Source organism: Crotalus tigris, unplaced genomic scaffold (genome assembly GCF_016545835.1).
Source record: "Crotalus tigris isolate CLP2741 ecotype Arizona unplaced genomic scaffold, ASM1654583v1 scf7180000017754.2947050, whole genome shotgun sequence".
In the NCBI taxonomy this organism is placed as follows: domain Eukaryota; kingdom Metazoa; phylum Chordata; class Lepidosauria; order Squamata; family Viperidae; genus Crotalus; species Crotalus tigris.
In genome coordinates this window covers 1,899,424-1,912,571 of record NW_024096616.1, presented here as the reverse complement: position 1 = coordinate 1,912,571, position 13,148 = coordinate 1,899,424, and the positions used below count along the sequence as shown (strand labels likewise).

At 37.9% G+C, this 13,148-nt stretch overlaps 1 protein-coding gene across 4 annotated transcripts in view; it reads right to left on the bottom strand.

The window, feature by feature from the left end:
• Positions 1 to 12,889, bottom strand: part of TCOF1 (treacle ribosome biogenesis factor 1) — a 52,773-nt gene extending 39,884 nt beyond the window's left edge. For 3 of the 4 annotated variants that reach the window (XM_039340885.1, XM_039340886.1, XM_039340889.1), the window contains exons 1-7: positions 12,636 to 12,889; positions 8,254 to 8,309; positions 7,348 to 7,484; positions 6,108 to 6,226; positions 4,499 to 4,853; positions 3,544 to 3,626; positions 543 to 761 (exon numbers count right to left, since the gene is read on the bottom strand). In XM_039340885.1, the coding sequence (XP_039196819.1) occupies positions 543 to 761; positions 3,544 to 3,626; positions 4,499 to 4,853; positions 6,108 to 6,226; positions 7,348 to 7,484; positions 8,254 to 8,309; positions 12,636 to 12,746 (1,080 nt within the window). In that variant the 5' untranslated portion in view covers positions 12,747 to 12,889. Of the gene's footprint in view, positions 1 to 542; positions 762 to 3,543; positions 3,627 to 4,498; positions 4,854 to 6,107; positions 6,227 to 7,347; positions 7,510 to 8,253; positions 8,310 to 12,635 lie in introns of all 4 variants that reach the window. The other variant, XM_039340888.1, reaches the window with a different exon arrangement.
• Positions 12,890 to 13,148: the final 259 nt, after the last annotated feature.

The following is a 13,148-nucleotide window of genomic DNA, read 5'->3' as shown; positions in this document are numbered from 1 at the left end:
TGTACGAATCAAGTTACATTTTGTGACGTGGCTTCATTAAAATCAGATAAGCATTTTTTTTTTATATCAGAATTGAACTGAAAGACGGTATACCTTTTCCACTAATGGGCAGGGTAAAAGACAATCTAGTAAATGCTCAGCCCCAAAACTGCCATAAGGGTGGAATCTTTGTTCAGCAACAAGTGAAAAAAGATATCTTTGTGGGCATTGTCTGTAATCTTAAAGTCTAGTGAAATTTGCAGAAGATCATGTTAACTAAACACTTAAGTTACTTTATATTCCAGTTTCAATCTGTCATACCAAGGTGAGAACTTAGTTCACACTAAGTGATTCTTATCTCTCAAAATTATAAATCGGCTCCCATAGCTCTTTAGATTCCACAGGAATAGCTGGCAGTAAGTGTTTGCCCAATAATTCATATATGGCAGATTTCCAGACATTTACTGGAAACGTTTCCAGTTGTTTTCCTTTCCTACATTTTGTACCTATTGGCTTCAGCTATTGGAATTAGTATCTTGGTCAACTTTACCAACGCATCTCACCTGTGATACTGAAGCAGGTGCTTTAGTCTCATTATCCGATGAGTCAGTAGTTTCTGAAGTGTCTGTTGATTCTGGGCTTCTGTTTGCATTTCCAGATTTTGCACTGGCTTGTTTTGGTGTGGTTACCTTTACTGTATTTCTTGCAGAATATCCAGGAGTGACAGGTGACTTGTTCAGCAGTGGACTACTGATCGGGGGATTTTGCACAGCTGCTTTAATCTAGAGGGAAAGATTAAAAAAATATTCTTGTATTGTGGGATGGGGAGGGATGAACAGCATATGTATTGGCTAGTAAAGATGCATATTCCAGCTAATGCATTGGAACAGTCAAGTTGGGACAAGAGAAAGATAAACCCAGTTAATACTTGAACCATATTGAGTAATGTCATTTTATCAAGTCTAATCTATTGCTCTAACTTGGAGGAGATAAGTAGAGGACAATACATCCACTCATATCCCAGTGTTATTCTTTCGTACTAACAAAACTCTGGAAAGTTGCTTATGTAGTCTTAGGAGAAAGGAAGCAAAAGGTAAGTATGGTTTTTCTCTTGCATTTCCTGGAACCTCTTTGGGCAAGAGAAGTTTTCTTTCTTTCCCACTAGGAGAAGGAAATGAAGAAGAGGGTCAAGCTTAGGGAGAAAGCCTCTTGAGAAAAGCAATTTAGAACCTGGACGGGAGAAAAAAAGAAGAAAATGTAAAAATAACTATGACTGGGGTAGGAGTGAGAAAAGGAAAACTGAACTTGGCCATGGCTCACGTGTCAAAGTTAAGAGAGATAAATCAACCCTATTTTCCCCCTAGTCAAACAAAACCACACCACGGGGGAGCTTCTCTTCAAAGTGAGATGCCAAATTTGACTATGATAATCAATGCTAGCCTGCCTGGTGTCCCATTGGAATGAGAATTGGAATAAGAATTATATTCTGCTCAGAATCTCAATTTCACATTCTCATAACCATTCTGATGTCCACTTTTCCGCCCTCTACAGAAGTAGGGAGAATAGCTTATAATGTATTCCCTTCCCCATTCTTGGAATGAAGTCCTCAAGTGCCAGTTCAGACTTTAGCACTAGAGACAATGCTGTTGTCGATTCAAAGATGCACATGGGAGAGAAATAGGACAAACAATTCCTCTGAATTATTTCTTGGTAGAGAAAAAGCTAATGTCTGGACAAGAGCAGAGGTTGGAAAGCTCCATCCAACATCTCAGGTTTTCTTGGACGCAAACGTAGTGATGTGGCAAGAGATTCAAATAATGGGGGCAGGTTCATTTAAATTTAGAACCCCGTCAAACTTGAGTGCATATTTTAATTAGCTCTACAGTGTTTACTGGTCATTAGAGGACCAATTCCCCTATTCCTCCATCTCTATTTCAGCTTATATAGAATTGTAATAATAGGAGGTGTTGATTTAGTGGAAAAGTTTAAATATTTGGGAGTATATATTATATATTTTTTAATTTAAAGTGTATAAAAATAATTATGAGCTATTATGGGTAAAGGTGTAAAAGAATTTAAATTCTAATGATCTCTGTTGGTGACAATTTTAGTGATGAAGATGAATGGTTTGCTAAAACTTTTTAAGTAGGAGGGTATTAATAAATTTACTTAAGGGTGGGGGAAAAAAAAGCAAAGAGCCAAATTTATCGAATGTAAGTTTGTTGGTTGGGTTATATTGGAGGGAAAATCTTGTGTTTATTATGGATGAATGGTTGTTTAAAAGAAATATACACCTCGGCATGGAGAAGATGGATAAATTGCATGAGGAAGACAAAGGCCGCGCGTGCGCTGAGCTGCCCCTGCAATGGCGGCTCTTTTGAAACCTCTCGGAGATCGCCCGGTGAGTTAAAAAGCGGCGACTCGCTTCCCCAGCTGATTAGCGCCGCCCGCCAGCGTCCCCGGCGTTCCCTCCCCACGCGCGTGTCCTTTTTGCTCCCCGGCACTAACATATGTTAAAAGGAAAACCCGTCCGACGTGGATAACAGAGGGGGAGGGAATTGGGACAGGGAGGATTCTAAGAGCCTCCCTCCCTTCTTTACTAGGGAAAAAATCCCCTTTGGGGTCTAAGTTTCAGTTCCCGCTCTAGGAGAATTTAGAAATTTTTAGAGTAATCAATTAAAATAACCTGTTTAATTCCAACTAGCTTAAGCTAAAAATCCTAGCTGCAGTAGAAATAATCCCCCAATGGGAGAGACTATACCTGCCTAGGAGCCAAAGTTGAAAACGTCTATCTTCTGGGCAAGATCAGTCAAGACTGGGAAGTCGTGGTCCAGGACGGGCATGGCAACTTTGGCTGACTGATTTGATTGGGCAGGAATACAGTCTCAACCCACTGAGTGGATTATCCATCTCCAGTGCTGGAGAATATGGGATTTAATGGATAAATTATGATTAGAGTTGATATGGGATTAAAAAGTATTATTTAGATTATGAATAATTTTTAGTTTTTAATTTGGAATTGCTTATATTGTTATTTTTTTTAAGATTTGCTTAAATTTGTTTTGTATTCGAGCTAAAGCACATTATTGATTTTGTTATTTGTATAGTTGGATAAGTTTATTTAGAATTTGCTTGTTTATTTGTAACCCTATAACCAGCTCTGGGAGGGAGGGAGTTATTCTAGGTGGGGATATTGTTAAAAACTTGTATAAAACTTTTCAATAATAAAAAAAAAGAATTGTAATTTTATTCACTTTAGGAAAAGGGTGCGTTGGATTCATAATGTCTTCTCTGAGCATCTTCTGAGGACAAAAATGCACACTAAACAAATGAACAGTGTCTGGAGGTTGATGCTATGGAGCTGTTGTCCAATCCTATAAATTTTCCTCAACATATCCTCCCCCTTGAAAACGGCCAAATGGGGAGAAGCAAAGGGTATTCTTTCTCAAAGGCACTTTCCCTGCTCTGCCTGTGTCAAATGAGTGAATTATTTAGCTAGCTTCCAGGCACAAACAAAAAGGACATGCTCTTCCCCTAATTTAGAAAACTGTTAACTGGAGTTACTTGGACTGTTGGTGCTTTTGTCCCGTCTTCAGAGTCAGAATCATCACTTGAGTCCTTGCTTGTGCTCGCTGCCTTCTTTAAAGCTAAAATATAGAAAAGAGGATTTGATGCCAAAGGAGATCACTTTTTAAAAATATTCAGCTTTTATGGCTACCAAGACTAAATTATAGGATATCCAAAGTTATCTTTGTTGCTCCACATATCAAAGTTTAAAATATGAGTACAAATTTGAAGTGGGGCCGATCCCACCATCACCAAACACAGTAACCAGAAATAGCTTCAGCATCTAAGGTTCTTGCAATGTAACAGGTAAGTCCTGCTAGCTCTGCAAAAGATTCTGAAGCCAAAAAATAAAAATCGTGATTCTATGACACTGCGGAGACACCCTTCAATCCTTATCCACATATTCAGAACACAATGATCACATGTTAAATGTCACACGATTACATACACTTCATCAAGGCAAGCGCCTTTTTAGCTCAAAAAGTTGTTTTGAGTCCCAAATTTGTAGAAAGAACTCTAATATCTGTTTTTCTTGAAGTGCAGTCTTTATAGATAGCATCTGGATTCGCATAAAAAAAAACCCCTTAGTTTTGCTCATTATAGCAGTGTTATACTGCATAAATACCTATCCTACAGGTCATTTAAGGCAGTCTCCCTGGTGGCGTTTAGATTCTATTTCCAAAAATTTCATCAAGCCTATCTGAAGGACACAGTTTGGGAAAGGGTATCTTAAGATGCTTTCACAACTGGCAAAAGGAATATTCTCCTTGACAGTGAGTTTGGAATTTTCCTTCAGCCTTGGGTAAGAACTTTGAGATTACTTGAGTGAGGGACGGAGGTAAAACTACTGTAGCACATCTGCACCGTTATCGGTAAGACAATAGAGAGCCTTTTGCAAATTTAGAGCACTACCTATGCAACACCACAATGAGATCTTAAGCCCTATACCTACCTGGTTTGGAAGGTGGGGCTTTTACTGTGGTCAAAGTTGTTTCTTCTTCACTCTCAGATGAGCTGCTGCTGCTGCTGCTGCTGCTTTCGGAGCTCTCTGCTGTCTTTGTGGTCTGTGTTGTTTTTTGCCCTCCTGAAATCAGTGACTGCGCAGGAGGTCCTGCTTTGCTAAAAAGAACTTTATTTGGCCCTGCTTTTCTCGCAGCTGGAGGCAGGGACTTATTTGAAGCAGATTTGTTCTGCTCTCCTTTTGCTTGGGCAGCAGCAACAGTCACCCCCTTTCCTGGGACAGAATTAGCATTTTGATCAGCCAGTTGCAGAAGTTCAGTTTTGTTCCTAGCCACGGGGTTTTTGTCCTACAACAAGAAAAGTTGGTTAAAAAAGAAAAAAAGATTCCCTGACATTTGTCAAATCATGTTTATAAATACTTCTGCATATCCTACGTACAAAGGAACTTTCTGACGAAAGGTTTCCCATAGATTTTATAGTAACAATTGCGTTTAACATGTGCTCTGGAGAGACCTCACCCCCAGTTCTAAATCGAAGAGCACATCTGTTCTACCATTCAGGAGCGATCACCTCAACAGATCACCAAGTGGCCACCTGAAAGAGGGTGTGACAGTCAAGAGCTGGGGGAAGATACCTTGTCCCCAGCAGACTTAGCAGCTTGTGTAATGGATGTTTCCCCATCAACAGGGCTAGAAAGCTTCTGTATGCCAAAAATGTTCAGGGGTATAAAAGTGGGATCTGACCAATATCAGCATCCCCTTTGTGATCACCAGAGGAGACTGTTTCAGCCCCCCCTCCTTTTTTTAAATGGAGAGAGTTAAGGAACAAATTGGATACCTTAAATCTTCTAAAGGCTAAAGACACCCAATTAATAGTATACTTTAAAATTATGAACTTTTCCCGTGTCTGTGTCTTTGTATATTCTGATACTTTATAGCACTGAATTAAAGACATCATTATGAAGTAATATTAAAGACAACTTACATTTTTACTTTCTTCTCTTAGTAAGAAAGATAAGCAATATACAAATAAGCAATATACAGTTTGCTCCTGAGGCATCAGAATTTATCTGTAAAAACAACTGAGGCAATATCTCAGGGGCTGCCACAAAGAAGAGGGAGTCAAGCTATTTTCCAAAGCACCTGAAGGCAGGACAAAAAGGAACGGGTGGAAACTAAACAAAGAGAGAAGCAACCTAGAACTAAGGAGAAACTTCCTGACAATTAGAACAATTAACCAGTGGAACAACCTGCCTCCAGAAGCGGTGAATGCTCCAACACTGGAAGTTTTTAAGAAGAAACTGGACAGCCATTTGTCCAAAATGGTATAGGATTTCCTGCCTGAGCAGGGGGTTGGACTAGATGACCTCCAAGGTCCCTTCCAACTTTATCATTATTATTAATACAATCTATAGACTCTGGTTTTTGAATTGCAGGTAAGTCTTTAGTCAAGACAGTCACTTTTCTAAATCGCGCCTAACTGCAGATTTTAAATATTTTCTAGGATATGTTTAAAATGAACAGACTCTCGGTGCAGACCATCCTAGATACACTCCTCTTTTTTTTAGAGCAGAATAGTAGTGATCAAGGTCTGCTGCTTACAGTCGTTTTGGCAACTGCTTCCTCTTCCTCTTCAGAAGATGAATCTGAATCTTCGCTGCTACTCTCTTCTTTAGTTACTGTCTTTGTTGACTTGGTGCTGTTATTGGCAGGCAGATTATCTGGAACACCCATACAAAAGAACATCATGTTGAAAGACTGAAGACAATTTATTTTCCAACTTGTATTACAATCAATTAGAATGGAAAAGATTCTAGAAAAGGAAGTAGCCAAACTGAATCATTGAAGAGGCTCTGTTCTCTACTATCAAAGGATAAATGATCACTGAGTGATAGGTAGGAAATAAAATATGCTAATTAAAAAAGTTTATTTCAAGCACCTGGTTGAAATGATTTTGTCCATTCCAGTGCAAACGGACACAGTCTCAATAATATCAATACAAACCACTCAGTGCCCAAGTTATGCCAAATAGCAATAATACATAAAAGTGTACTGAGGTTGTCCTGATTTAAATCTCCTCAAAGTTAATTATTTTCTACTCTTGAATTCTCCGTTTTATTATTTCAGAGATGGGAAGTTGTGAAGAAATACAACAGACTTTCAACCAAGTATTGCAAGAAAAGGATTAACTAGAATAGCCGATCTCCATAATTAAAAATACATTGCTTTGTAATTGCCATATCTGTACCTTAACAATGAAAACTTTTGTACAACAATTAAAAAGTGTTGGTTAAAGGTCCGTTCTACAGATAAGGTTGAAAAAAAGTACTGGATGCAATTTGAATTTTAAATACCTAAAGTGTCAAATCACAATTCTAATGAATCTGAAATACTTATACTATATATAAAAAATAAGGTGTCACAAAGTTGTAGTCATGTAGTATTCCAAATATTGTGAACTTGTAATGTTGCCAGAATGATATATAAATGCATAAATGAATAAAAACTAAAATTTCCCTCTTGTTCCCAATCTCATTTCCTTCTGTATTACATTAACACAGATAGGAGTTTATTTCATTTTTGGAGCTTATAGGAAATGATATACAGTGTTCTTAAACGATACCCATGCCATTATCAATGCACTAATGCCCCAGCTTTCCAACTTTCTTTGTTCTCCACTAAGAAACCACAAACCAGCAGGTTTTAGGATTTATGCACCTTTAGTTCAGCTTCTTGAAGTATTAATGAGACATCTACATCTCCCCGTTTCATGCACCCCTCTTCTTCTCAAAGTCAATCATTTGAAAACTTTTCTGAATGGTTCATCCATTTATCCCCTTACTTTTTACGGTTCCTGCTGCTTGCTCCTCCTCCTCTGAGCTCTCAGAGCTGCTCTTGGGGTCAGGAATTCTGATCTTTACTGGAGTGCCTCTCTTGGTTTCTATGGTCATATTTTGTTTTCGATTTTGCAAGAAAGTCCTGTTAGACAGATTTTATAAGGATGCTGACTTGGAGTTAATAAGGCTTGCTAACATCCTCAAAACGTATTCAACTGTATGCCACTCTTCAGAAGCACTATTTTTATTTTGGCAGAAATAAACGTTGGCATTTCTTTGCTTTACACAGAAAAAAACTTGATCTGACTTGATACAGTTTGATCATTTTCTCAAGAAAATATAAGACCAGCAGACTTCAAATTTAATATTAAAAATAAAATTAGAGCTATACATATCCTATGTAGGACCATGAAATTATAATGGAAAACTTAATTAAGTCCCATAATAATCTAAGCTGCAAGAGCATGGTCCTAGGATTTTCTTATTGTATACAAGAGAACAAACACAAAGGACAAAATGGCTTAGCTAAATATATCAGCATTTTATATTCATATTGCTATTGTAATTCAATACACCAGATTACTGGGCTTTGTACGAATTTATTGTATAAAAAGGATTATTTGGGTATCAAAAAGCTTAAAATACTGATATTTTGAGGTAAGAAAGCTAATTTAAGTATCTGTCTTAATATAGTTGCAACTATAAGCAGCTTTTTTGAGTAAGTTATTGACAACGGACAAATTCTCTTCTTATACTGTTGTTTGAAACTAGTCCAAAACCCAATACTGAATGCATGATATAGTATTCACAAGATCAGGACAAAAGAATTAAATAACAATTAAGTATAGCTATAAGATAGCAACAGGCAAAACATCTCTAACCACCCTCCAATAATAAACAGAAAAGCTTACTTTCTCCACTGAGCGATGATCTCTTTTAGAGAAATATGAGATGATGGGAAAGTCTTCTGTACAGGAAGAAAAAAATATTGGACTTATATGATTAAATCATTTTTATTATAGAATCTTTAGTACAAAACTTTGGATTAAAGTTACAATTCTAAACATGCATCTATTAAGTAGAACTTTACTCTTTTAAAGCTGAGGTGGGAAATTAATTTTCCCAAAGGCCACATAGGAACTGTTGTGGAGGACTGGCCATTGCCCTTCTCTCCCGCCACGGACCGAACTGGAACCACGTATGGGCCAGATGTGGCCCTCTTGGGCCATAAAATGCCCAGGTCTATCTTAAAGATATGCACAGGATTCTTACAGTACTATGATAGGCAGTGTTACTCAGGAATAATGCCTGTTGATTTCAATGGGATGCATATAAGACCAGAGCCCAAATTTGAAATCCCATGGTACACATTTTTAAATAAGACTCACTGGTTTTTTATGAATATTGAAATCAAATGTTTTGAGAAAATGAAATACTGTATAACTAGTATTTTCAATCTACTCAAACTTCAAAGATTCATTAGCAGAAAAAAATATACTGTTCAGCACATTGATTAGTTTTACCAAGATAGATAGTGAATGTTTACTGAAAACTTCCAGGTAGATATTTTCTGCCATGGCTTTGTCTTGCCCAAGTTCACAGATATTTGTTTCCTCTGAAGCTTCAATATCCAGAGTAGTTTTTTTTTTACTTTTCAACAAAACAAAGCAGTAAATGGTTGTTTGCTTCTTAGTCTGTAGTAGTTTGAGGTTAAGTAAGGCCAATCAATAGGGAGAGAACAGGTTAAAAGGACAGCAGTAACAGGGTATTTGCCACCACAGGTTAACTAGAAAAACTGAATGAAATAAGGTTACGTGTATGGCTCTTATAAAAGTCAACCACAAGCTTTGTCTTTCTAGAATCAAAATATGTATTAAATTTGTGGGATTTAAATATCTCTTTATATATCTGTCTAACAGAGGGGGTAGGCAATAGTTGTCCAGATGTTATGGATCACCACTCAAATAAGTATGCACAACTTTACTAGAAAGTGGCTTTAGCTAGCAATTATAACTACTTTCTTGCTCTGTCTTTTTCAGGGAAGGATTACTCTCATTACACTTAAGACACCTTTTTTTTGCAGGTTGGGAGTCTGACACACAGCAGATACAGAATGGCAGGAATTGCAATCAACCTAACTACAATATAAAAAAATACTGTCCTTTGCAATATAAAAAAATACTGTCCTTTGCAGTAAATCTTCAAATAAAGACAAAATGCAACAGATCTTCAACAGACAAGAAGATATATAAATGCACAGGAGTTGAGGACCTCAATAAAAATAAAAATACCCAAATGACTATTAACCAGAATTTTGTGTAAACAACCTCACATGCTGACTGTGTTTAAAAATTACTGAAGTATTTTGATATACCATACTGTGAACCAATTTAAGCTATATAAATAATTTGAAAGACCACAATGTTTTCAAAAGAAACACTAGAATGTCTCCTAGGCCTACCTCAATAAGCTGCAACTAACCATTTTTTATCACCACTCTAAAGTTAAAATCACAACCTAAACCACCCTCACTGTAAACAAAATTTATAGTGGCTTCACAAAAGGCTAAAGAGAACAAGCGGCCTGCTATATGTGTGTGTATGCAGGTGTGTGCGCACATAAGTAGAGTCAATTTTTACATTATTAAGACATTATATTTTGAGGCAGGGTTGATGTGCACCCTAATTCCTTTCTTCCTTTATGCTTTCATAGATTTAATATTTAGAACTGAGAGATACTTTATGTCAAGCCCACTTTATCAAGCTCTACTACAGAGAAGAACCCTGATAGATGGCACTGTTTAATCAATGGAACCTGGAGCACACCAATTCTGCCAGTTTGAGCTTTCTGGAAAAATACTATGGGAGACAGGCAGTGTCTCAAGTAACCTAGCCCTAGGTAAAACCAGCACCTTGCTTCACATTCAGATGCAAATTCACAACCAGTGCATCTCACAAAGCAGAAGTGTTACATGAACATACCAAGGCATGCCCATTACTGCTTGCACTACTGCATTCTGAACTAGTTGAAGCTTCTGGGTGGTCTTCAAGGGCAGCCCCTTGTAGAGCACATTGCAGTTGTCAAGCCATAAAGTGACCAAAGCATGAGTGACAGATGATTTGAAAAGTGCAGAATGAGGTAACTAGTATATAATAATATATATTATTATCTGAGACATCTTTCAGAAATGGCATAACACAAATCCTAAAAGAATTACATGGTTACCCCAGCATTACTTATCAGACACTATTTGCTATTTAAAGATTCAAATGGTTCAGGACTCCAAAACTTGAGGAAACAAGTGTTTCCTGCTATGTTCTTACTCAAAAATCAAGACTTTAAGGTTGGCACTGATGCCATCTGCCCCAGCATAGACTGACCATGACTTTCATCTGCAAGTGCCTCTCTGCCAGTGTTCATTTAAAAAAACACAAATCATAGCAAGTTAATTATTTTCCTTGATTTGCTTTCAGGGATGGTTAGTTGCCAGAAGAGCCTACAAGCAGACTATATTGTAAATAAGTAAAATACATAATGGGAAGTGCTTTCAGATTAGTTCTTATTCAAAATCCACATTTTTCCACTTAATGCTGTATTCATGCAGTTATAACTCACTGAGCAATGTCTGCACAGGTGTGTGAGTAGCCTTATTGGAGCAGAAAGTGGAAGCAGTTTAGATGGATCAATATTTCTACAATATTACACTGACTGTAACAACTGATTGCCTTTTTGATACAAGGTGAGTAGAATCTCAACCTTTCCAAGAAGCACAATATAAAGAATCCAGTTAAGAAGTTTAAGGATATCAGCCCAAGTTTTAAAAAGCAATAATGATGAGTCCTTAGCTCTTCTAATGTAGCTCTTTATCTTTTCATTTGAGCATCATTACAAAACTATGTTTTGTAAGAATATAAAAAGAACATAGCAGAGACTTTTACAGAAAAACATAGCATTTTAATTTTCATTAGTCAAATAGTAACGCTTCAAAACAAAAACGTATGAATTATAATCCACAAAGACTTTGTGGTCTGTTCACTCTCCATACTAACACTTCTATCTTTCTCTCTCTGATATGTCTCTTTACCTGATAATTGCTGCATACTAAATCACTGCTATTAAAATAGATTCCATCCTGGAAATCTGGAAACTGAACATAAAGATCTGTGACAAGGTTGATTTCCAACCCATCCAAGAGGACATTCATTTCAGCTCTTTTAAAAGGCCAATTTCAGCCATATGTGAAGGGGGAATAGCAAGATAGAACACACACTTACCAACTGACCCTCATGGTTTAATTTGTCTTGCAAACAGAGACATAGGAATGTCTACAAAGGGCAAAAAGTCTTAATTATTTATAGCCTCTGATGCAGGAGAATGAATCTCAACTTATAAACAAAATTCCCAAATTGATGGAACTGCAGAATCCATGTGCTACTTAGACAGCAGTTGCCATTATGGCCTTCTCCCACAATGAAACCAAACTGAAAACAGGGGAAGAGGAGATTCTTTCAGCAGTGTTTATGATGATCCCTACGGTGCAGTTTTACTAAATGTTCATTTCACATTACCTAGTACTACATCTCTAAGTGGCTTATGAACATTAAGAAGGTACCGATAAAGGAGAGTATTTGTAAGAACGTGGAATCAGGGCATCTGGTGATACATATGCCTGGAAATACATCTGTCAGAGGCTAAAATGGGCAAAATTAGAGTAAGGTGCAACTTGCCTTATTGCTTTTAGATGAGCATTTGCCTTTGTTATTCCATACAATCACAACGACCACTGTTTATTTAGGTATGACACACGGGCACAGGAATGCTTAAACACATAAATGTGCCTAGAATTTGTATGACACGTAAGTGTTCAACCTCTTCAATAATCCTTATCCTGAGAATGTACATATTCTGATCCCTGCCCTAAGTTTCCAAAGAGAAAGGAGACAGACTGTTTTAATAACAAGAGTACATTCTTCCAAACAGTTCTGTAAAGCAGGTCAGTATTAGCGATGATTTCCAAGCCAAGATAGTGAAGCTACAAAAGGAGCGCACCACAAAACTACATGTTTGAAAAAAATAAATACCTGCCTCCACTTAACACAATAAACTAAACCAAGGACCAGGATGTCCTGTTTCAAACGTCCAGAGAAGCTACTTCAGCCTCGTTATCAGGCCAAAGGAGAAAGCTTGTGAAGGGAACAGTTCAACGTGCAACCTGACCCGCAGCTGCCTTCCAAGAAAGCAACAATGCTGCGGGTCCCCATGTTTCCAGCCACATGGGCCACGGCGCCGTTACCTGGCCGCTCTGCTTCAGCAACTCCTTGGCTGCTTTCTCATAACCCATTTGGACCAACTGCTGGTGCATCAGAGCCAGCAGCTCTTTCTGCTCTCTCTCAGCTGCCGTCATGCTCTCGCCGCGCGTGTGGGGGTGGGGAAACAACAACCTCTATCCCACACGCATGACTACGATCGCAGGCCCCGCGTGCAGAACAGGCGACGGACTAACCGCATGCCCCAAACTGCCTGTGCTTCTACCCTTTGACCATGCATGAGCGCATTCATCACTTCCTTTTCCTCCCGCCCCGCCGGTCTACGGGCTTCTGGGAAATGTAGTCTGCGCGCCAAACGTTAGTCAGCCTGGATCCTTTTCTTTTTTCTTTTTATCAAGATGGTATTAATTTTCTCTTACATACATATGTTAATTTTTCAACCAACGTGCTGTCTGGGTTTAAAAGCGCTAATACATAGTCGGTTCCTAATCCTTCATTTTTTCCTCTAGCCTTTGATAAAATAAATCCCAAGTTTGGTA